At 43.0% G+C, this 22,898-nt stretch overlaps 1 protein-coding gene across 6 annotated transcripts in view; it reads left to right on the forward strand.

The window, feature by feature from the left end:
- The window catches only part of atp8a2 (ATPase phospholipid transporting 8A2), a 57,527-nt gene extending 35,873 nt beyond the window's left edge, over positions 1 to 21,654 (forward strand). For all 6 annotated transcript variants that reach the window (XM_051940371.1, XM_051940372.1, XM_022195089.2 and 3 more), the window contains 12 exons: positions 3,686 to 3,869; positions 5,336 to 5,446; positions 7,465 to 7,539; positions 7,913 to 8,035; positions 8,495 to 8,573; positions 8,660 to 8,721; positions 9,216 to 9,272; positions 11,832 to 11,939; positions 13,756 to 13,844; positions 14,042 to 14,146; positions 17,612 to 17,703; positions 20,066 to 21,654. In XM_051940371.1, the coding sequence (XP_051796331.1) occupies positions 3,686 to 3,869; positions 5,336 to 5,446; positions 7,465 to 7,539; positions 7,913 to 8,035; positions 8,495 to 8,573; positions 8,660 to 8,721; positions 9,216 to 9,272; positions 11,832 to 11,939; positions 13,756 to 13,844; positions 14,042 to 14,146; positions 17,612 to 17,703; positions 20,066 to 20,160 (1,180 nt within the window). In that variant the 3' untranslated portion in view covers positions 20,161 to 21,654. The remainder of the gene's footprint in view (positions 1 to 3,685; positions 3,870 to 5,335; positions 5,447 to 7,464; positions 7,540 to 7,912; positions 8,036 to 8,494; positions 8,574 to 8,659; positions 8,722 to 9,215; positions 9,273 to 11,831; positions 11,940 to 13,755; positions 13,845 to 14,041; positions 14,147 to 17,611; positions 17,704 to 20,065) is intronic.
- The last annotated feature ends 1,244 nt before the right edge of the window (positions 21,655 to 22,898 follow it).

Consider the following 22,898-nt stretch of genomic DNA (forward strand, 5'->3'; position numbering starts at 1 on the left):
TTTAATAATTGTTACATTCCTGATGAGCTGGAGCAAAACAGGATATAAAAACGCAAAGATTAGAGCCAAAAAATGTGGCACAGTTAATTTAGCATTGTTTCCTTCCCTGTAATCAACTCATGACGCCTTAGATGCATCCTATGACCCCTTGGGAGGTCCCGACCCTTATGCTGGGAACCAGTGCTCTACATGATTCCTGTAATGAGCGGTTATGTACAGCCACGGCCCTGTAAATAAGGTTCCTGTGTGTAAAGAGACATAGCTTTGACTTAGAAGTGTGAAGCTGTCTGCGAGGCTGTTTCTCACCTACTGTATGTGTGTGATGCTTCAAAGTGTGGGAATGCATGCGTGTTTGTGTGTCTCGGGGGCCGGCGGAGTCGAGTGCACTCGTACGCTTGGGTTCCTGACTTCACTGTGCGTTTGTTTATAGGAGGACTTAGCGGCTGCTTATTTTCTGCTCAGTTCCACCGTGAAGAGCACTGGGAGCCTTTCATCTTTCCAACTCCACTTTACACAATCCCGGACACTGTTAGCAGTGTTTAGAGGAAAGGTAGAGAGACACAGAGAGGGAGAGATGAAGAGAGATTTGTGGTCAGAGGCCGAGAGACGCACAGGCAGACACACTTCAGATGCAGAAACAGGAAAAACAAAGAGCAGGGGTTGATCCCATCCTTCAGCGGGGACTACAGAGGCCAAAACGCTCTCTGAGGTTTTCCCCTTGCAAATAACCCGTGGTAGGGTGTGTGTGAGAGGTGTGTGTGATTTTGCACATGCCTAATGTATGAAGACCACCCAGCTCTGTGATTTCAGCTTGACCAGGAAATGATCCTGCTTACATATTCATAGAAGATAGACCATCTTTAGGACCTGTGGGCGCCGGTCAGATGTGCGTGTGTGTGTGTCTGCAGGGCCGTACATCTGCTCATAATTTGATTTTGTCGTATCATCATGCTGTCTTCCGTTTGCGTGTGATGGCTCATGCAGCTGCACATGATTTAATATGGTGTTATCAGAGCATTGATGGTAGAAATTCACTGCATCTGCTCAGCCGTCATGAAGATGGCACCTCCTCCCTCTAAGAAATGCTTAATATGTTGACAACACTGTAAGTCTAGTGTTGATACTCAAATTACTATCACCTAATGTATCACTGAGGCTCACGTAATCACTATAATCAGGGATATGCAGTATAAATATTTAATAATCTCCTCTAAAGCAGCCAATGGCTACTTTCCACTAACTATTAAAGTAGCTGGCCTCGAAAAAAATCCTCTTTAAACTCCTAAGTTAGCTTCAAATGATGCCAGTTAATGTATAAATGTGTGATAAATTAACACTGCATTTTATACAAAGCACAAACATCCCATCTAAGATGCTGCAAAACGTATTTTTTTCCCACACTGTACATGTGTTTCTACAGTTGCAAATCCTGTACTGTGGGAAATATGAGTTGCTTTGTTGTGCAGCTTTAGTCCCAGTCCCAGTGTCAGTTTTCTCCAGTGTCTCCACCTTTGGAGACATATTTGTTTTCACTGTACAGGCTGCAGGTGATAATGACACTTTAGCTGCTGTATGTGTATGTGAATGACGTATTGTAGACGTGTCTCCCCACACAAAGCATGTTTTGAAAACAGAAGTGGAGATAAAGTCAGTCTTAGTGCCTGTGTCCAGTACAATTTTTTTTTTGTGAGAATGTAAACAGTGTGTGTGGATTTTTCCCACACAAGCAGCCTCCTTCTGAAATCACCAAGCGTGATCATTCCTTGATACGGTGTTCCTCTCTTTGAAGTACACAAATAAAGTGGTACTATACCAATTCTTTTTAAAGGAAGGATGATAAAAATCTTGTAATGGCTTGACAAAAGAGAAACTTAGATCGTATAAACTCCATCTGCTGGGTACGATTACAGCCCTTTTCCAATGGGATATGTGACATTACTGCGTCACCAGTCTGTTAAAGTGGCAGCTTTCTGTCATTCAGATATGGATCACTTACACATGTAAGTTAATCACAGGGTCATTCAGACATTCAGTGTTTGTATTTCTCGTACACATGAGCTTTGACAGAACTTCACGTGTCGCATCGAATACTAATGAACAAAAGACTGCACATGTAAACTGACAGCAAGTTTATAAAGCTGTCAAAATAACTCATAGCATATTTTATTTATGGTTTCCTCAATGCTAAAAGTTCTTCCCATGTGGGCTCACAATCTAACGACTACTGTACTAACAGTAAAATGAAAACCTGAGGACAGCTGCCGTTTAACAAATGATTTAGCTGCAGATCATAAACTGTGACTCCGTCTGATGTGAACAAAGCAAACAGTCTGACTTGCTGTTACATCCTAGTAGGACATGTTGTGAGCAATTTAGGAATTTATGCAAAAATAAATACATGTCACTCTTTTGGTTTATGGAGCCTGCTTCTGATATTTTATAAACTGAAAGGAAATTCAAACAGTTGAAAGCAACAACACTTGCTGAGCCTCATTAGTCTTGTCTCAAGTTTTATGGACATTTCATCTTTTTTTGTGTGTGATTTTGGCAGTGCTCTGTGTCTTTTGTGCTCTTAGGCTTGTTTTTCGATCAACGTTGGTGCCGAAATGTGGCAAAAAGGCTTCTCCAAATACAATTTGAAGCAGTTCAGGGTTGTACCATGTTGAAAATGAAATGTCACCAGGCTCCGACCTACTCAAGCTTTTTCTTTAAAATGAGCGGAGTCATTCAGATGTGAAGCTGACATGTTTGCTTTCCATCACATTAACAGACAAGAGTTAATGTCTAAAAAGGCATTTAAGTGATACAATCAATATTTCCGGAGCAGCCGCCTTTATCTTCAAAGTTTCATTTGTGGATATTAATTGTTATTTATGCTTTATTCACATTCAAGTGAGCTAAAACACACAATAGTCCTTTAAAAAAAAATTGCCTCACACAATTCTAAAGCTGCCACAGCTTCTTTCATGACAGGTGGGGGAGGAAACGGAGGATTATGAGGAAAAACCACATCCAAGACCTCTTTAGTGAAGCCAAACAGAACACCAGTACAATAGAGGGAATCGGATCCGTGGCTTTGCATGGAGCCTCTCTCATTTGTCCACAGATGTACATGGCACCATAAAAAAAAAACAGATGCGCAGTGCTTCAGAAAAAGCAGCACGACGCCTCACCATCCTCTCTCAGTGGCCTTGAGGCGGGGGGGAGAGTGTGTAATGGAGCCTCCGTCGGTTCTCCATTGTCAGTGAAGAGACAGAACTGGTTACAGAGAGAGGATTAGTGATACAGGTCAAGAGGGTGGAGTACCACTGGAAGGTCCCTGAACACATGCACAAACTCATACGAGCACATCACAAGTGGGCTGCACAGAATCTTATTAGCAGAACAGTGAATCATTGTTTCCTAATACCAGGTGAAGAGCAGTAAACAGAGCGCTGCAGAGAGTGTGTGTGTGTGTGTGTGTGTTTCTGCCAGCCGCTCATTTATCTTTTTTTTTCCCCCTTTCAACTCTTTCCCACTTGTAGTTTCCCAGGCTTTATTCTAAATGACTGCTGTGTTTATTTCTTGCTTTCTTACTTCCCTGAGATATTCTTTAATCTCGCCGTCTCCCTACCTCTAATTTTCTCCCAGTACAGCCAGATGTGTGCATTTAGTAACAACCGACCGTCTCTGTTTGTTTCTGCAGAGTGTCTCCGCTGCAGAAGTCCGAGATTGTGGACATGGTGAAGAAGCACGTGAAGGCCATCACGCTGGCGATCGGCGACGGCGCCAACGACGTGGGGATGATTCAGACGGCTCACGTCGGAGTCGGGATCAGCGGCAACGAGGGCATGCAGGCCACCAACTCCTCGGACTACTCCATTGCACAGGTAGATGAAGACACATAACAGACATCCCAAAATATTACAGGCTATTCATGAGTAGAGGGGACGCATGTTTGGTTGACTGGCCACTGCTTACTTTTCAGCTCATCCTGATCTTTAACCCTCCCTCAGGGAACGACTGAAGAGAGAATTCATTGACAAGGATCAGTGCAGTATCATCTTTTCAATCTAAACACACAGCTTGTCACAAGCATTTACACTGAAATCAAATACAGATTATAGTTTATTAGTTTTCCTGTTGCATATATAAACCATTAAAAAGGGTAGTGGTTGTATTTAATGTTTAAATTTGAACATTTATTATTAAAAACGATGATGCTGTCGATGTTATTATCTATTATTTTAGTATAACTTTAAGAAGACTCCAGCACTCTGTCGAACTTGTCAAATCTGTGCATGATAAAGATCAAGCACAGAAATATTGTGAATAAATGTATTTTTGCAAATTAGAAAACGCAAAGTCTTTTTGAAACTTTTGGAAGTTTCTCTACTACAAAACTATCTCATGAAATAGTTGCACAAAAAGTTCCCCTTTCTGTATTATGACTTTCCCAAATTATTTCAATCAGTAACTCTCTGAACCCTAAGCAGCGTCTAGGTGTTTTTTCTAACCTGTCACATGTTTACTCACTGTAGGCTATAAAGTCCTGCCCTTTCTCATTGGCTAGAAGTAGAGAAGACTCCAAATTGTTGTTTGTGCAGTGTGACGCTTTTATAATGCCATAAATCTTAAAAAGAAAAAACAATTACAGTTAAATTGAATTTTCATCTTGTGACTGCTGGTCAAAGCTGAATGGCTTCATGGTTGCACAGAGGAGCACAGAATATTTTGCTTTTTATAGAATCTGGTTTGTACAAACAGTTTATTTTTGGCAAATTCTTAAATGAGATGGATTCCGATGAAATTTGTCGATTTGAAGCTATTTGATAGCAGATGATTAGTTCAAGAACCATCAAAAAATGGAAAAATCCAAGATTTTTTTTCTGTTTCTGCAGTAATTTTCTGTGTAATTTTGGCATTATTTCTCTCTCTTTATAGATAACATTCCTTTGAAACCCGTCAGTGGTTTCTGGGGTTCAGAGTGTTAAATAAAAACATTGTGGTTAACCCACTATATTGACAGTAAAAATACATTGCTTGTATTCTTTTAAGTGTCTATTATGACAAAAACATCTCTCCATGTCCTCATTACTCTGGAGTCTTGTCTTTTCTGTGTCTGTCTCTCTCACATTGACGCATTCTGTCACTTTCACTGTTTGTGCTGATTATCTCATTGCCTCTGGGCATCTTGCACAACTTATCTCTGTCAGCGAGCCACAACTGTCTCTTCTCTCAGTCACATTCTTGGTGCACACTGTGTCCAACTTCTGTCTCTAACATTTCCTTTTAGCCTTCATTTTTCCTCCAAGTAAAGAAATATTTCTGCCCTCTTTTCTTTTTTTATGAACAGTTCTCCTACCTAGAGAAGCTCCTGTTGGTCCACGGGGCTTGGAGCTACAACCGGGTCACAAAGTGCATCCTCTACTGTTTCTATAAGAATGTGGTCCTCTACATAATAGAGGTAAGAGCCCCAGCACCACACCCTGTCTGTTTCTCTCTCTCTCTCACACACACACACACACACACACACACACACACACACACACACACACACACACACACACACACACACACACACACACACACACACACACACAGTTACATTAACAGAGACATTTTGCAGCTGTTTGCCGACATCCCTGACGGTGATGGACGAGGTGCCCTTCTGGTGTCTGCTTTCTGTCTCTTTTGGACGCGCGCGCGCACACACACACACACACACACACACACACACGTAAAGAAGTGTGTTTAGCTCAGCAGTGACGAGACCTTGGCTCCAAAGGTCGACGGCAGTGTGTGTGTACTTGTGTTACTCGTGTTGTGGGGACATAAATCTGTTTACTCAGTCACACTATGTAGCGTAAATAACATGAATTATTAAGCGTGACGACTTATTTTAAGGTTAAAGTGAGGATTAAAGTTGTCGTTATGGTGAGGGTGAATTAATGTGAGTCAGAAATGATGGAAGGGCTTCATCTGTGTGCGACTGAGCGGCACACTGGAGCCCCTGGCCTGCCTGTTATGAGGGGTATTTGTCAGCTGTGCTCGCTCCCACCTCCCCCAAACCTCCCCCACCTCACCCCTCTGTGTCACATTAAGGATGCCAGCAGGTGCAGGTCCTCCTGGGAGCCGCAGTCTGCAGTCCAGCGTCCCGCTCACGCTGCCGCTGTCTGTGTGTGTATGTGTGTATGTGTGTTTCCATGATTATCTCACGTAACTGGCTTCCAGCAGAGCGCTCTGGGCCAAAGGTTGGAGACGGTCTCTGTCCACTTAGTGGAGACAGAACAAGGGGGATGGGAGTGTGTGTGCGAGTGTGTTTTTGTGTATGTGACCTCACCCCAAGGCTGTATGCTCCACTGTATGCCCCAGGAATGCCACAACTCCCACCAGAGGCCCCAAACCTTTTCCCTATCTGCCCTCAGATCAGCCAGCGTCTGCTGTGTGTGCATTAAGGCATTAATGAAGATTTACTCTAGGCCGGAGTTGCATTTAAACAGTGAGTTTCAGTAAATTTACCTCTGTAAAGACAGAAAGTGACATCAGCACTGGCCAGCGTCTGCATTAAGAATTGATTAAAAACATTGATTGATTAAAAATGGAGCTGCAGAGACAATTGTTTGAGGATGTTTTGTATTTAAATATTAATACTCTGAACTCCAAACAGTTTCTGGTTGTTTTTGTTTCGCTCCCGTCACATTTTTAATCACTTTAGGATGTTTTTCACTGCAATATAAAGTCCTGCACCTCTATGGAAACAGCACAACCAAAGCTAGAAGTAGGGAGAGCTCAGAAATGTGTTTTTGTACAGAATGCCATAATTTTTTTTTTAAAGTAATGTTTGTTTTATTCTTTATACAAAACTTGAGAAAACCTGGAATCAACATAGTCTTTTTCCAAGTGCCATAACTACATATACAAAAAATAGTTACTCTACATACCGTGTACATTTTACAGCTTACATTCTTAATTTGTTTCCTTACTTGTCTTCTGTCTGCTCTTCATTTCAGCCCAATTTAGCTGAAAAGTCCGTGATTTTCCACAGCTGCACGAAGGAGCACTTTTTTTTTTTTTTTTTTTTGCAGAATCCACTCAGAGTAAATAGTTTATTTTGGGTGGTTTATTAAAAGAGACCAGTAGAATAAAGTGATTTTGATGAAATGATTTTAGGGTTCGATTTGGTTTATTTCCCCGACGGAATGCCAAGTCACAGATGGGATCATTGGAAAGTTGAAAACCTGACAGTGTCTCTGTTTTTACACTTTCTGGCTCTCCGTTTTGGATTTCAGAGGGTTGATACAGGGTTGCCACATGAATCACTATGTTCAGTCTTATGCTCTGCAAAGCTAATTTTGTCATGTGTCCGTATCCTTTAGTAAAGAAATGCGTGTCCGTCTCGCCCTGCTGCTTCCACCCTCACTCGCAGTTTCACCTCCACTATTGTCCCTCTCATCCCCTCTCATCCTTCTCTTTGTGTCCCAGCTCTGGTTCGCCTTTGTGAACGGCTTCTCTGGCCAGATCCTGTTTGAGCGCTGGTGTATAGGCCTCTACAACGTGGTGAGTATCCCTCTCTTCCATCTCTTCCATCTCTCCCTCAGTCTCACCCCCTTCTCCCGCTTTCACTCAGCGGATATTTATCTCTCGCTCTGTCTCTTAATCACATGCTTTGTCTTCTTGTCACTGCTCTTTCGGCATGCCAGAGATGTTTCTTTGCATGTATTAGAGTGCATTTCTATGCGTTCTGGTGTCTGCCAGGTGTACTTAACGTCTGACAGACGGCAGATGCCTTCAGGCTCCCCGTTTTTTTATAACTTCATGGAATTCCTTCTACAGTTCTGATATGAACCGTGATTGTCCGTCTGGTTGAAGCATATGTCTGCCTGTCCTCCTGTGATTTAATGGCTGCGTGTGCGTCTTCCCCATGCTGCAGATATTTACTGCACTGCCTCCGTTCACTCTGGGGATTTTCGACCGGCCGTGCAGCCAGCAGAACATGCTCCGCTTCCCACAGCTGTACCGAATAACCCAGAACGCCGAGGGCTTCAACACCAAGGTACATGCACACGCACACAGATCTCAAATCAAAGCTAAATCTGTCATTTTTTTTTCATACTCTGCATTCAACTTCTGGATCTTTGCGATGCGATGAGTGATTCCAGCTGTTTGTTTGGGACTTGAGCGAGTAAACAAGGGTGGCATGGACTCTGGGGTGTTTCTATGGCGACCTAATGAGATTCATAGTGCCAGAATAAGGAAGTCTTTCATTTTAGAGCGTACAGCAGCAGCTCAAGCTACTGTATGAGTGTGTGTGTGTACATACAGTACAGGAGGGCACTTCTGATGGCACGAACACAGTGGAAGTTGTGTGTTACTGTGAGGAATTGCTGTTTTTGTATGTTTTTATGTGTGTGGGAGACTGGGGGGGCATATATGTGCTTTGGCATTCGTTTGCACTGACTTGTTTTCCACCATTTTCTCCCCTCCTCTTCTCTCTGTCTGCTCCACCATCCAGGTGTTCTGGGGACACTGTATCAATGCACTGATTCATTCAATTATTCTCTTTTGGTTTCCGCTCAAAATGTTAGAGCACGGTGAGTGACTCCCGCTAGTAGTTCTTTCACAGCCCATTATTCTGTTGTCGACACTTTGTCTTGATTTGTGCAAATGTTCTCTGCAGATTCTCCCTTCAATAACGGTCAGGGAAATGACTACCTGTTTGTGGGAAATATGGTCTACACAGTAAGTATGTCGCGTGTATTTTCTGTGCGTGTATTTTCTTTTTCTTTCTGTCGTTTGGCATGCAGTTTTGTGCATTTTTTTGGCATCTGCACACAATTTTGTGTGCACACCGGCTCTGTGCAGCTTCCTCAGAGCCCTGATGAGTCTCCAGTCAATCTAGTCCCGTCTAGCCAGACTGTCTCCCCTCCACATTCATCCATCTTTATTCTCCATCTCACACTCTCGCTATCATTTTACTCCCTGCAGTGTCTTGAGAATGTCAGACGTGTTTATTTGTTGTGTTGTGCGTGTGTATATGCAGACTACAACGGAGGCATGTGGGGGTCCAGAGTATTTTAACAGACATTGCTGAGTTTACGATATAACATTAATGTTTATTATCTCCACAGTCGCCAGTGAACTAATCTGGTTTCTCTGGGGTTTTTTTTCTTTAAGTTTGCTTACCCCCTTCTCTCTCTCTCTGTGTGTGTGTGTGTGTGTGTGTGTGCGTGCAGTATGTTGTAGTTACAGTGTGTCTGAAGGCTGGAATGGAGACCACCGCTTGGACCAGGGTAGGAACATTAACACACTCTCAGTGCACCACAGCACATGTGCTGTATTTTACTCGACCGTTGATAAATAAAGAGGAGGGCTGAGGGTGGGCCGCTCTGTGAGGAGGACTTTCAGCGTGAGGTTTTTCATATTACCTGCTCTAAATGCTTCATAGTCAGGAAAGGCATGGGAAAAGATGTGGTGTACCTTGATCTTGTGGTGGAGGTTTGAGGTTTCTCAAACTGCAGTTGCTTGCACCTTTTTCTTCCAACCAGCTCACATGTACCGGTAGTTGCATTTTTTTTTTAACCCATTGCTCCCGTGCAGTATTTATTTCAAACGTGAATTTGAAAAAAGAACTCGGAAAACGTCAGTCAAAGGCATTTACACAGAATATGGCATAAACTTGCAGTGAATGAAAGGGCGTCATAGCTGCTCAGACAAAGAGTAGTAAAGGAGAATAACAACAGAAAACAGTGGCATTACCATCTGTTAAATGAGCAATAAATACAGAAATGTAGTGGCTAAACTGATTTAATTTAACATAGTTTACTTCTTCATCCTCATTCTTTTCAAAGACTGTTCTATTCAAGTCATTACATGATAAAATTATATAGTAGAGCTGCATAGATAAATCATTTATGATCAACAGAAGAAGATATAGAACTAATTTAATAATCACTTGATCATTTCAGTCATTTTTCAGCTACAGATACCCAGTATTCTCAGTTTTCTGCTTTACATATAAAGATTTGCTGCTATTCTTTATCATATTTTAGAACTGATTGGACATCTTTTGGTTTTGGATTGCAGTTTCAACGAGGTAATTGAAGACATCACTGGGTGCTTTAATAATTTGTAAATGGTGTTTTTCCTATTTTTTTGAGAAAAAACTGTTAATTACTACAGCAAAGGTAATTGTTAGTCAAATCCCAATTATGTAAGGTGTTGCTGTTCTGTCAAAATTAATGTAATAGCTGTAATTTAATTATATAAATGTTAATATCAATTTTATACAACTTGAGTGGATCTGGACTTTCAGCGCTTGTTGGTTCTTGTGTACCATATGGTTCATTCAAGCACACTGTGGTTCAGGTTACATAAACCCAGTGTGGTTATTCAGCAGCAACACCATGTATAATCTATTGGTATAAATTTCAGCCCAGTCCCATTTTCTGTCGACGGTTATCCCATTAACAAATAATCAAGCGTGCAGACACCACAATTTACCAAAACGTCGTATGTTATAAAAAATACTTACTACACAGCACGAGATTTGTTTGCTAAAACTAGACAGAATCCGAAGGAAAGATGCAGCTACTGGCAGTGATAACACGAAAAGTCCAATTGATCCTTTCTGTGTGTCTGTAAGAGTGAACAATGTAAGTTTAATGGGGGTTCATGCAGACCCCTTTGCAACCATGTGGACTGTCTGCACTCTGAATGTCCATGTACCAGGACAACAAATGCTGCTCAAGACAAATTCTTTTATAGAAAGACTCTGCATGAGGTATTTTTCTCCACCATCAACACCCTTAGAATCAAGTATAAGAAGAGTTGCAATTGAAGTAGTTGCTGCTGGACTGGAGGAGCTTTGATTTGATTCAAACACGACAGAGCCCAAAGACAGTCTGAGGTTCTAAATTCTCCAGATATCCTACGCTTCGTCCATCCACTGTATCTACCTGCTGTATCCTGTAAAAAATATCACAGCCACCCTTTCATCGACATCCACAGGAGTCCCAATTGTTGTAGTATGAATAGAACCACATGTATGTCCACCGGCTGCTTTCAAAATCCATATCGATCATGCAGAAATCTTGAATTGGCCTTAACCCAGACTGCACAAAGTTACTCCTTCTAATTAGTGACAAATTGCCTGTGCTGTTTCTCTGGACCATCAACACACATCATGATTGAAGCACTGATACCCCACACACTAGCAACGTTAGCATGCATTAAAATCTTGCTGTTTAGTGTTAATACATACAAGATATAACACATAGAACAGATGTCATACTATAACTCACAGTGTTAGATGTTTGCAGTGCACGTAGGCAGGAACTTTGCCTTTAGAAAAAAAAACTATAAAAACAAAATTATGGTTTAAACACGGAAAAAATCTGAACAAAGAATAAATAAACAAATCTAAGCGTGTGACTAAGCATGTGGTTTCAACTGGTAGTCCTGAAATAACACTAGCAGAAGTGGATGTGGAGTTTAGGGCAACAGAAGCTCAAGCCGTGACGTTATTTGGTTTGTGATGGAAGAGAGGGAGACTGGCAGGATGGACTGAAAGGCTCTGACACCTTTGTCCGTTCAGCTGTCCACACAACAGCCTGGCAGTAATGAAGCAGAGTCCCACTGGAATTCACACAGTGTCCGTTTACAGCAGATCACAGAGAGAGCGGGCCCAAGACAGAGGAAGGAGGGAGGGAAAGGTTGTCTATATTCGGATGAGCTGTATGTTAACTATTTGACCTCATGTTGTCTCTCTTTTCTGCCTCTTAATCTTCTTCCAATCCCAAACTCCCTCTTCCTCTACTTCTTCCTCGTCTTTGTCCTCCTCTTCCTTCTAGTTTTCCCACCTGGCGGTATGGGGAAGCATGGTGCTCTGGATGCTCTTCTTCGCCGTCTACTCCGCCATCTGGCCCACCATTCCCATCGCCCCCGACATGCTGGGCCAGGCAAGTCGCTCTCTGTAAACATGTGTCACCCATTTCAATAACAAGGCTTGATGGGGGGTTAAAATAGCCCCTTCCTGCTACATCTCCTCTCTGCAACATCACCTGCCCCTCCCTTCTACTTCTTCTTGGTTTGCAAATACATGGCGCCTACGAGACTCACCTCTTGGGTGTTCCACGTCGGCACTGCTGGAGCCCCCCCAGTGGGAAATTTATGCCCCTCTCACCAGGCTTCCCGCACCTGCTGCATGTCACCCGAGCCCCGGTCTTTTACTGCTCTCTTACTGCGGAGGTGTTGACTCAAGAGGGTGGGCTGTTGCTGCTTCTGCTGCTGCTGCTGGTGATGGTGATGAGAGTCCAGTGGGGGTGAGGAGAGCATACATGGGATCCCCTTAATTGAGAGACTCATTTTAGAGTTGGGGGGTGAAGGCGGGAGTGATACGAGGTGCCCCACTGAGCGGGTAGGGGAATGGAATAGACCCGTCTCAACTCCCCTCAGCCCATTAATTCAATTTGTGTCAGAAATCAGGAATGCGGTCAAATATCTCTGCAGCTGCTCAGTCTAACTGGGGAATGGTCGGAGACAGTCACCCCTCCCAAACCCTCCATCGTCCCCCCTAACTACCCTATTACCTCTCTTATTTCCTCAGCTCCCACTATCTGTATTTCCATCTGTTCACGGGGGACGCGGCATGGAAAAGAGCTGTATATTTCTGCTCACAGCAACTGCGTGTGTGAAATTATTTGCGCTATGTGTTGTCTGCAAAGTGGCGGAGGTCAGCAGTCTGTTTCTGTGGCTGTGAGAAAACGGAGAAAATCGTTTGTCATGCTGCGATCCTCACAGCACATAAAGACCGTGTGATATACTGGGTGTCCAGCGCTATAAAAATGCTTCTCTGTGTGTAGGTGTTGTCACAGGCAGAGACATTAAGTATGTGTGAGTCCGGTTGGTTATGATTCCAGCTGCTCCAGAGGATATTTTGCAGAGGTTGTCTTGATTCGTTTTCCCTGTGACCTCTTCCTCTGGGAACCAGACCATCTCTATATCTGCGGATACAAACTGGGGACACAGGAAACCAATTAGATGGGTAATAAAATAGAACAAGTTAAGGACGTCACGGCGCATAAAGAGTTTGCGACTGCTGGCTTAGCCGCTAATGCCTCGAGACAAAGGCTTGTGAAACACTCCAGAGCTCGTGCAGATAACCAAACCAGAGAGATGTTGGGTAATAATGAGAAACTGGAAGGATTTGCAGTAACAGGCGAGGACAAGCAACAGAAGATACAGTCACTTGCGATGAAAGAAAGTTGTGAAAGAGGGAGATTGGTGGGAGAAAGACGTGTGTGGGAGGAAGAAGCAAGGAGACAGACAGACTGACAAATTGAGACAGTGGTTAGATGCATGATTAATCCCTGGAGACAGAGCGAGAAAGGGGTCAGAGATCAACGAGGCCGGCTGCAGCTGGACTGCACAGACAGGTAGGGGGGATCTGCGGTCGCTCTCCAGCATTTTTATCATTCAGCATCATAGAGGGTTTGTATGACAGCTATGGGAACACCGTGCTAACACCAGTTTGTGGTGCAGGCGTGAGCTGTGAGAAAGCTCTTAAATATGTTTGACTAACATTAGGAGCGTTCAGCTTTGGCTCAGTGTCTCTCTTTATGCTCTGTGTGGCTTTTCACTGTGCTTTGACTTACATTTATCTCAGCCTCCGCCACATGTGGTTCTGTGTCCCCGTTGCTGAGAAAAATGACTTAATCCTCCATTTGAATTAATATACGAGTGAAAATAAATGGGGCCTGTGTGTTGTCATTGCAGGCTGGCAGGGTGATGCAGTGCTGGCACTTCTGGCTGGGCCTGGTCCTGGTGCCTACTGCGTGTTTACTCAAAGACTTTGCTTGGACGGCGTAAGTAGAACGCACTTAATATAAATACATGGGAAATCCATACAGAGACTATTTGACTTAACAGAAGCGTTTACATAACCCATATTGAGTCTGTGTCAACACTTACGCACACTTCACGTTATGAATTACATATGTCTGCGGAGTAGAACGCTCAGACTTTCCTTCATGGCTCTGATGAACTCGTTTCTGCTCTGCAGCACGCGTCGCACTGTGAGGAAGTCTCTGCTGGAGGAGGTGCAGGAGTTGGAGGCGCGAGCCGTCGATCCCGGGGCTGCAGTGCTTCGAGACGCCAGCGGCCGCAGGTATGTGAACGCTGCAAAGCATCATGGGATCTCACCTGCATTCTCATATGCGTTTATTTTTGCAGTCAATCAGCATATTCTGTTGATTTTTGTTGCATTTATTTCATTTTCTGTACACCAAACTTCTCCTAATAGACAAAATATATGCAGATGATCAAAGTATCTTCACTGAGTGTTACAGCAGTTTTATTACCATTGTTTTATCTTACTTTTTGTGTTAAAACAAACTCATTCCCCCTGTGGCACCGTCCACAGGGCTGAGGCCAAGGCTGAGGTCCCGTAGAGCCAGAAGTGCTCACAGAGGTAGTTTCTCAGTTTGCACTGTCCCACTGTGTGAACTGTGACCTCAGATGACCCGTGTGCTCCATTGCATGCTGCTTTGGAGTGACTCTTGCTTGTTTTTCATGAACTGACATCACATTTCTTTCTGTTTACCTCCTTATCCCATCTTAAATGTTACTTTTGCATGTTTTTTCCTTCCTCATGTCATTTTTACCATTCTTCCTTATTTCATAGGTGGATGAGTTGCTGCACAGATCTGGTGTGTTCACTGTCTGTGTGTAGCTCCTGTGACTTAGCTTTGTGCGTGGTGTTCCTAGAGCTTAGAACAAAATCATACACTGTATTTAGGACCGTAGAGGTTTGATCATTTGCTGCACTGGTGGAAGGTAATTTAGCACAAGTACACTTGTAAAATGAAGATGTTGAGTTTTTTACAGTTTATGCTACTTTATTTTTCTGCTCCGTAACATTTCACAATATTTATACACCACTACCTTTAACTGATCTGGCAGGACAAGCATAGAGACGAACTCCTTTGTCTGTTGTATCAATGCTCTAAATCCTGACTGAAACTCTTCAAACAAACCATTCCTCATGTTGATACTCTGAACTCCAGCCAGTTTCTGAGTGTTTTCTGCTCCTGTCACATTTTTCCTCACAGCAGGCTCATTTTTCACTGCAATATAAAGTCCTGCACCTCAATGGAAACTGCACAACTATAGTGATTATAAGCATAGGGAAATTAAAAAAAAAAAAACAACTTTGTGCAGTGTAAAAAAAAGTTGCAGTCATGAGTTACAAAAAAGAAAGTCGTACCCAGGGATGTTACCAGTATGGGGGGGGGGGGTCGTCAGATATTTATTACTTGCATTATATTTGTTTGTATAGTTTTCTCCCGTCTGCTCTGTGTAAACACATCCTACAGTTCAACCTAGTTCATCTGAAAGGTTCCTGAATTTTTGTCCCGTGACTGTTTTCAGTGCAGTTCAGTCCCTGGTGGCTTCATGGTTTCATGGTTTTGACGACACAGTTTATTTTTTGACAATTTTTTTAAAAATGAGAGACATAGAAAAGTGATTTTGATTAAATAGCCCTACTTTAAGCATAGATTTAGGTACATATTTCAAACGCATGTCAGAGATGAATAGTTCAAGGACCATTAGAAAGTTGATGATCCAACAACTCTTCCTGTTTTTACAGTTTCTGGCTCTGATAAATGGTGCAATTTTGCCAGTTTTGATTAAAAAAAACATTCCTTTCAAACCCGCTGGAAGATAATTTTTGTTCTGTTTTATTTAAATACATTCATCAGATCTAAAATGGAAATTGCTGATTAAAAGTAAAACATCTTTGAACGGTCTAGAATGGAGTCAAAGACATGTTGCTGGTTTAGATGTTACAATTTACTTTGCAGTTTCAAATTTAAAACATATGAACTTCATCAACAAATACAATATATAAATGAATAAACTATCCAACGGCTTATTAAGTTGTCAAAATTTGCTTAACCCTCAACCTTAAATTACGCTGACATGTTAAAGCATCATTTATAAGTAAACATCATAAGGACTTAAGTGAAGGGCGTGAGTACGAGTAGTACAATGATTTGTATAATCCTCTGATATTATGAGTTCTTTTAAAAAACAGAAAAACAAAGTCAGATGAGACTGAGTCACAAGCTGATTTCTTGGAGCTGTACTGGTTTTTGAAAGGAGCTGGAGGATTGTGAGGTATGTTTTCAGGTTGGGGAGGGATATGCGGGTAACTACTCCCCCCTCTGACCCGTCCTGGACTGACCCTGCTTTCCAAAACCAGGGAAGCAGGACCAGATCCTGGAGTCCTCTACGCTTAGAATCAGAAAAGTGAAGCAAGGGTGGGCAGAGAAGCAATGGAGCAAAATGGAAAAGAGCACATCTGTGTTTGTAGTTCCTGTGCAGGTCTCGGGGGTAGGCATGGGAATGGGTGGAAACGTAGAGCGCAGGAGCGTCTCGAGGGAAGAGTTCAAACGGAGCACATGCTTGGGCCCTTTTTGAATCAGCAGGTATCCACAGAGAAACATCATGGCAGAAGGGACGACTTGAGTCGCACTGAGGCATGATCCTTTCATTTATTTGTCCACCCACCATTTAAGTCTTTTATCATTCACTCAGCACAATCATCTATCTAACAGACCCTACTTTTGGGCCAAAGACTCGTTGAGCAAACTTCAGAGCTTCTATTTTTTCTTTTCTTTTTTTTCCACAAACACTCCAGTGAAGGTTCCCAACAGTCGTATACAGTTATAAGAATTTCCTGACTGCTTGTTCCAAATTTTAGCCTTGGGAAGGCTGGCTCTGAACCATAACTACCCCACTGATTATCATCACCGCTGCCTAGAGTGAGCAACAGGGAAAGCCCTCGTGTTTGGAATAAGTCTCCGATGGCAGATAATCGTGCAAAAAGTATGCTTTCAAATAAAACAGGCAAAAGTTGACTCTCTGGCGTAGCCGCCTGTGTAGTTCCATCCAATGGGCGTTTGTCGAGGGCAATGATGGTGATGAGATGGCAGAGAAACACATGAATGCAATAAGTGTGAGTGCATGCGTGCATTTGTGTGCAATATCTGGAAAGGACTTAGTTATTTTTGGTCATGGGAGGAGAGGAGCCGTGACGGCGTGTGGTCTCAGAACAGAGGATCCAGTCTTCTTTTTGGAAAGGAGGGAGTCAAGAGGAGAGGAGAGAGGAGCGGGGAGTGGCTAGGGGTGAGGAACAGTTTACTGTGGATGTCCTGTTACCCTGCAGGCATTTTATGGCTCACTGTTGGGTTAAATTGAATGTCAGAAGCACTCAGTATCAAAGCCACCTCCTACCAACTTTCTGGTCTTAAGTCCACTTGGATTTTGTTGACTTATCGATCAGTGTGTTTCTGTGCTGACCCCTGAAGGAGAGCTGTGCTCAAGGACATGAATGCATTTACACATTCAAAGAATCCACGGATGCAAAAAGATGTCAAGCCGCCACCAGTCGTAGCTGAAATCTTAGAGGCAAAGGCCACTCAGAGATCCTTACTTTAATTAAAAAATACTTTGCAGTAGCTAGCAGTGGTGTCGTGTGACTAGCAGAGATTCTCGTTTTTTACCTTTTATCGAGCGGTTGTGTGCTGAAGCTGTGGAATAACTTGTTCTTTCTTGCTTTTCTTTGCAGTCTAAACGAACGAGCCCATCTGCTGACAAGAGTCTTTAGGAAAACACCTTCGAGCGTTGGACGCTCAAACTCTGTGCAGCAGACGGTGTCACGTGAGTGTCCTTTGCAGAAACAGATACTGTGTCCATATCCATATCTTGCTTCCACATAGTCTTTAAAGCTATTTCCTCACACTTTGTTAAAGTGGTCTAATCCCAGTCTCCACTCACAGACTCAAACTTGGAGGCATGTTCCCTCTTAGTGCATAACGGATCTGATGCAGATTTTTCGATGCTGTTATGTGCCCTTTCTTTAAGTTTGCATATCTGCAGACTTTCCCAAGAGATTTGTCCAGAGTTCATAGTGACATTAGTGATATATAAACGTGGCTGTCATCAAAATATGTACACAAACCCAGTATGGATGTTGTAGGGAACAAAGCCGCCAGCAAGTTGTTTATCTGTAAGTAACAGCATCTGGCTGCTCTCTGTTGTGGCTGTTTATTGCATGTTTGTAGAGTTGTTTGTATGTTCAGTCAAACGCCTGCATAGGGTTTACATATGTTTGTTGTTTTCCTGGCTTTTGGTAGTTTTCTACAATGCATAAACACTATGATGCCACAAACAGGGAGTGATCAACCGAGCAGCTATCAAAATAAAATATGAGTCCAATTTTTTTTTTAAATGCAGATGTGTTGCTTCCAAACAAAGTCTGCTGTCACAATAGTGTTTCCTCTTCCTCCTCTGTGGGTTCAGTCTTCTTGAACTCTTGCACTCTAACAATACAGATGTGACGTTAGTGGTTTAGTGTTTGGGCTTTAAGGTGGAGCTTTGAATTTGGACCAATATGTGTACATCTTCCTGACCATAATGTTTGTTGTAATATTCTTGGTAATTATTAATTATAACTTAAGTGGAAAAGCAATAATTTTAGTGTTTCCCTGTACTTCTTTCTCCATTCACTCAACACAATTATATGAAATGAAGAGTTGTAAAAACCCACACTGAGCTCAATACTGCCGCCAAAACAGTTTTAATATGGAAGAAATAATCATGCTGCTATTTTTCTTTGTTTTACAGATAACTTCAAATCTGATTTGAAGTTAGTTAAAATAATTGTATGGCACTAAAAATGCTTTACAGGTGCTTAAGCTTTTCCCTGTTTCACATCATGAAGCCCAGAGACAAGTAATTAAAGGACAGTACCCAATATTATGACAATATTTGGCCACATATTGAAACCTTGCTTCTTTTGTTTGTTTTGTTTGAGTGTTTTGTTGATCTCCATCTAAAAGTTACTTCTATTTTAACATCCACTGAAGAAATTATAAATGCAGCCTGCATATATTCTGTTCTAACTAAGAGAAGGGGTTGTCTCTTTTCCATATTTAGAAAAGGGTTGGATTCAACCAGTAGCGCACAAAATGTTTTTTTGCTGTACAATTGGTGACAAATTCTCAACCAGTGAGGTTATCCGCATGTTAGGTGTTTGAAGGATATTATTAAAGGACATCCTACACTGCAGCTTTATTTAATTGGCACAATACCACAGATGATGAGAAGAACACAAGAACGACATGTCCATCAGGGGCGTATCGGGCACTTGAATGTCCGCAACGAAGAAATCATTTCAGACAGCATGGTATGACAGACAGTCTGCCACATGACTGCAGACCACACCTCACTATATGAACCAGGTGACTTGTAAATGTGTGACATCACTGATGAAGTTGTTGGTCGGCTCAACCAAAAAACATCTGCTCAAACCGTTAGGAATCACCTGAGAGAAGCTGGTTTGCGATCTCATCATCCACACCAAGGCATTAACCTAACAGCAGAACAGTAACTTGAAAGGCTTCAGTGGCCAACTACTCATGTTCGCTTTACATTAGAAAGATGGAGGACGATTCTTTTATTGATGAATCTTGTTTGCAGCTGTGCAGAGCAGATGGCAGACATTGTAGTTAGTGACTGTGGGGACAATAAGCATGTCTGCAGTTCAACAATGGCAGTCTGACTGGCCAGTGATACTGACATGAAAACATCACAACTGTAGCCATTCGTTGGCCATCATCACTTGACCTTTCAGTAAGACAATATGCACTTTCATCTCTCCCTAATATGCACTGCTCTCCCTTGGCAGCTGAAAATGTTCCAATCCTACCTCTTCACGCACGTCACCTATTGAACATCTGTGGAAGCTCTTAAAAAATGGGATCCTGTGTGTCAAAATGTCCACCAACTTCACCGAAGCCCTTAGGGAAGATTCCACAAGCAAAGATTGGCAACCTCATTAACTCTATGCGTCTATGACTCTTCGTTTCCTGTATAGGTTGTACTTGGCTGGAATAGCAAAGACTTATTCTGCTGTGTAGCTAAGAAGAATGGATGGAATTTTGTGTTTTATATTGTTGATTAGTGTGCTCTGTCACTCTCAGCGCACCCGTTGAGCTTCTCCTCTGTTGTCTTTCTACAGATGGCTATGCCTTCTCTCAGGAGGAGCACGGCGTGGTGTCCCAGTCCCAGGTAGTTCGCTCCTACGACACCACCCGCCAGCGCCCCAGCCTCTAGCCCCATCCTTATCAAGGCGTTGGCTCACCGTAGCAACGGTTGTCCAGGTGACAGCGGAGACAGACTTAAGTGACACCCTCACGCCGGGTGACCGACCCCTGCTGTGGCCTTACTGGAACAATGACCTGACCCCTGGCCGGGGGCGGGGGGTCACGGTCAGGCGTGGTGGCCGTCGCCGGCGCATGGAGGACTGACTTGGGAGAAGGGAACAGGCCACATATACAGAATAAACGTTGTTGAAACCCACAAAAAGCTGCACAGGCATGAGCAATCACATCCACGCACAGACATGACAAGTCAAACTCAGAGACTGCTCCTCATATCTGTATACCCCTCAGACTGGGTTTGCTTCATGCTGCTGTGTGTCAACGTGTGTGTCAACGTGTGTGTGTGTGTGTGTGTGTGTGTGTGTGTGTGTGTGTGTGTGTGTGTGTGTGTGTGTGTGTGTGTGTGTGTGTGTGTGTGTGTGTGTGTGTGTGTGTGCGCGTTCCAGTGCGTCTGTATCTGCCCGTGCATGTGTGTCTGCACGCATTGGCGCATCTGTGTTTGTGTGCATGTGTGTGTCGGTCCATGTGCGTTTCGCTTCCCCCCCCGTCTCCCGCACACGAGGCGGCTCGTCTGTCATCACATGCCGACGCGGAAATAGACGTCATAATAAACGCACACACTCGCACACGCACAGATGAATTCCTTTTAAAGGGGTGGAGGGAAGCGTAGACCTGCCGGAGCCCTGCACCCCCAGCTACAGGCCGCAAACCCCCCTCCCCCCCGACCCTCATTCCATCGCAGCACCAAGCCTCACTGCCAAACACCACGGAGATGCCACTGAGGCAGAACCCCAAACTGGACCACCACCCTGCTGCAACCCCTCCTGCCCCACTGGGACCTCCTCTTGCTTATCTGCCCTCCTTATCTCCTCCATCTCATAGCCGCTCTGCAGCCTCCATGTCTCTCCTCCATTTAAAAAAAAAAAAAATCCACTTTATTTTTCCTGTTTCTGTTTTTTGTTTTTGTTTTTATTCTGACCGCTCCTGTGATCCCTGATGCCGCCTGTCCAGCATCGCCGGCTGATGTAGAAGCAGCATGCCAGGCATTAGCGCTTCCTTCTTCAGTTCTGTTGGACTTCCATTCTTTACTGGACTGTTTCTTTCCTTTTTTGTTATTATTATTATTAAAGTGGACATGAATGTGTATGTGTTTATATTTTTTTTTCTCTTTTCATTAATGCCTGTTTTTTGTACTCATAAGTGGAGACAAGTCTTAGAGGGAATATTTTACTTGAACTAGTCCTAATAGGCATCCAAACAGAAAGGATTTGATTGAAAAACTCGGGTGGATCATGTGTTTTTTCTGGCTCGGGGATTTGTCTGAATGTGGAGTCCATTGTCTGTGCGCTCTGCGTTGAGGACTCTCTGGGTCAGGAATGTAAGACTGAAAGGTTGTGAGGGGGGGGTTTCCATCTGAGTCCTAATCATTAAATCTAATCAATCCATGGCCTGACCAAATGTCTTTGTGTTTTGACTGCAAGCGTTGTATTCCTGCATTAAAATGGGGTGTTTCGGGTCCAACTGTTGCTCCGGGCGAGCTGGAGCGACTTGGTTTACATTTCACGCTGCAAATAGAATAGAAAAAATATATAGAAAATGATGATTTGTACATGAGATGCATATGATTTCATATATTACCGGGATCAAACTTCTCCCACGCTCCCTTTTAAAGCTCAGGAGAGTCGGTGTAGACGGACCATTAGTAGATCAGTTCACCCCCGTCCCCAACTGGAGATCCCTTTCCCACCCACCTTCCTGGATGTGGCCCAGCCCAAACCAACTACAGCTGCTGCTTCCAGTATGGAGAATCCATCGGGCCGCCGGCCGAGCAGGAGCCAGCGAGCCATTTATGCTTTTCAACTCCTCCCCAGTGACTCTCCAATGGCTCGCTCCGCTTTCCACATTACTGTAGCTGAGTTTCTGGAGGGGCCTGCCAAAACTCTACGCCTCCGCATCGTCAGAGTTTCAAACTGTCCATTGTTGTGGTTTATTATTTCTCCTCGCTGTGTGTCGACTGATGTGACAGGTATTCAGTCTGTCCTCAGTGGGAGGTAGACCTGTCTGTGGATGTGTGTAATGCCTCTAATAGCTTAAGTATGTGTCTTTGTGTGCGTGTGTTTTTAGGGGATTAAGACAACCCATTCGCCACACAGATTTGCTTTTTGTTAACCAAGCTTTGTCTCCTAATGTGTGTGTTTAAGTACCAGTCATACCCTCATGGTTTTTAACCCTCGTGTCGTCCTGGGAGTCAAAATTGACCTGTTTTAAAGTGTGAAAATGTGAGGGGGAAAATCATTTCACTGTGAAACTTCTGATGTCCACATTTTCAACATTTTTGGAAACTCTCTGAACATTTTTTGGTGGAAAAAAGAAATGTTAAAAATGTTCACAAAAAATCAAACAAAATCTTGGAATTTTGGTTGATTTTTTTGTGAATATTCTTAAGAAAATAGAAGTTTTACTAATATATATGCAGTACTTTAAATATTTTTAGGATTTTTTTGGTAACATTTTTACTCATTATTTTGAAAATATTTACAAGATTTTTTTTTGCCACATTTGAGGATTTTTTTTTTTTAAATGTAACTCTTAAGGGAAACTTTTAAGGAATTATTGAAATTTTATTGCTGAAGGTTTTGCGAATTTTCAGAAACTCGGGGGATCTTTTGCTGAATTTTTGGAATTTTTTTT

The sequence above is a fragment of the Acanthochromis polyacanthus genome, chromosome 20 (assembly GCF_021347895.1).
Source record: "Acanthochromis polyacanthus isolate Apoly-LR-REF ecotype Palm Island chromosome 20, KAUST_Apoly_ChrSc, whole genome shotgun sequence".
Classification (NCBI taxonomy): Eukaryota; Metazoa; Chordata; class Actinopteri; family Pomacentridae; genus Acanthochromis; species Acanthochromis polyacanthus.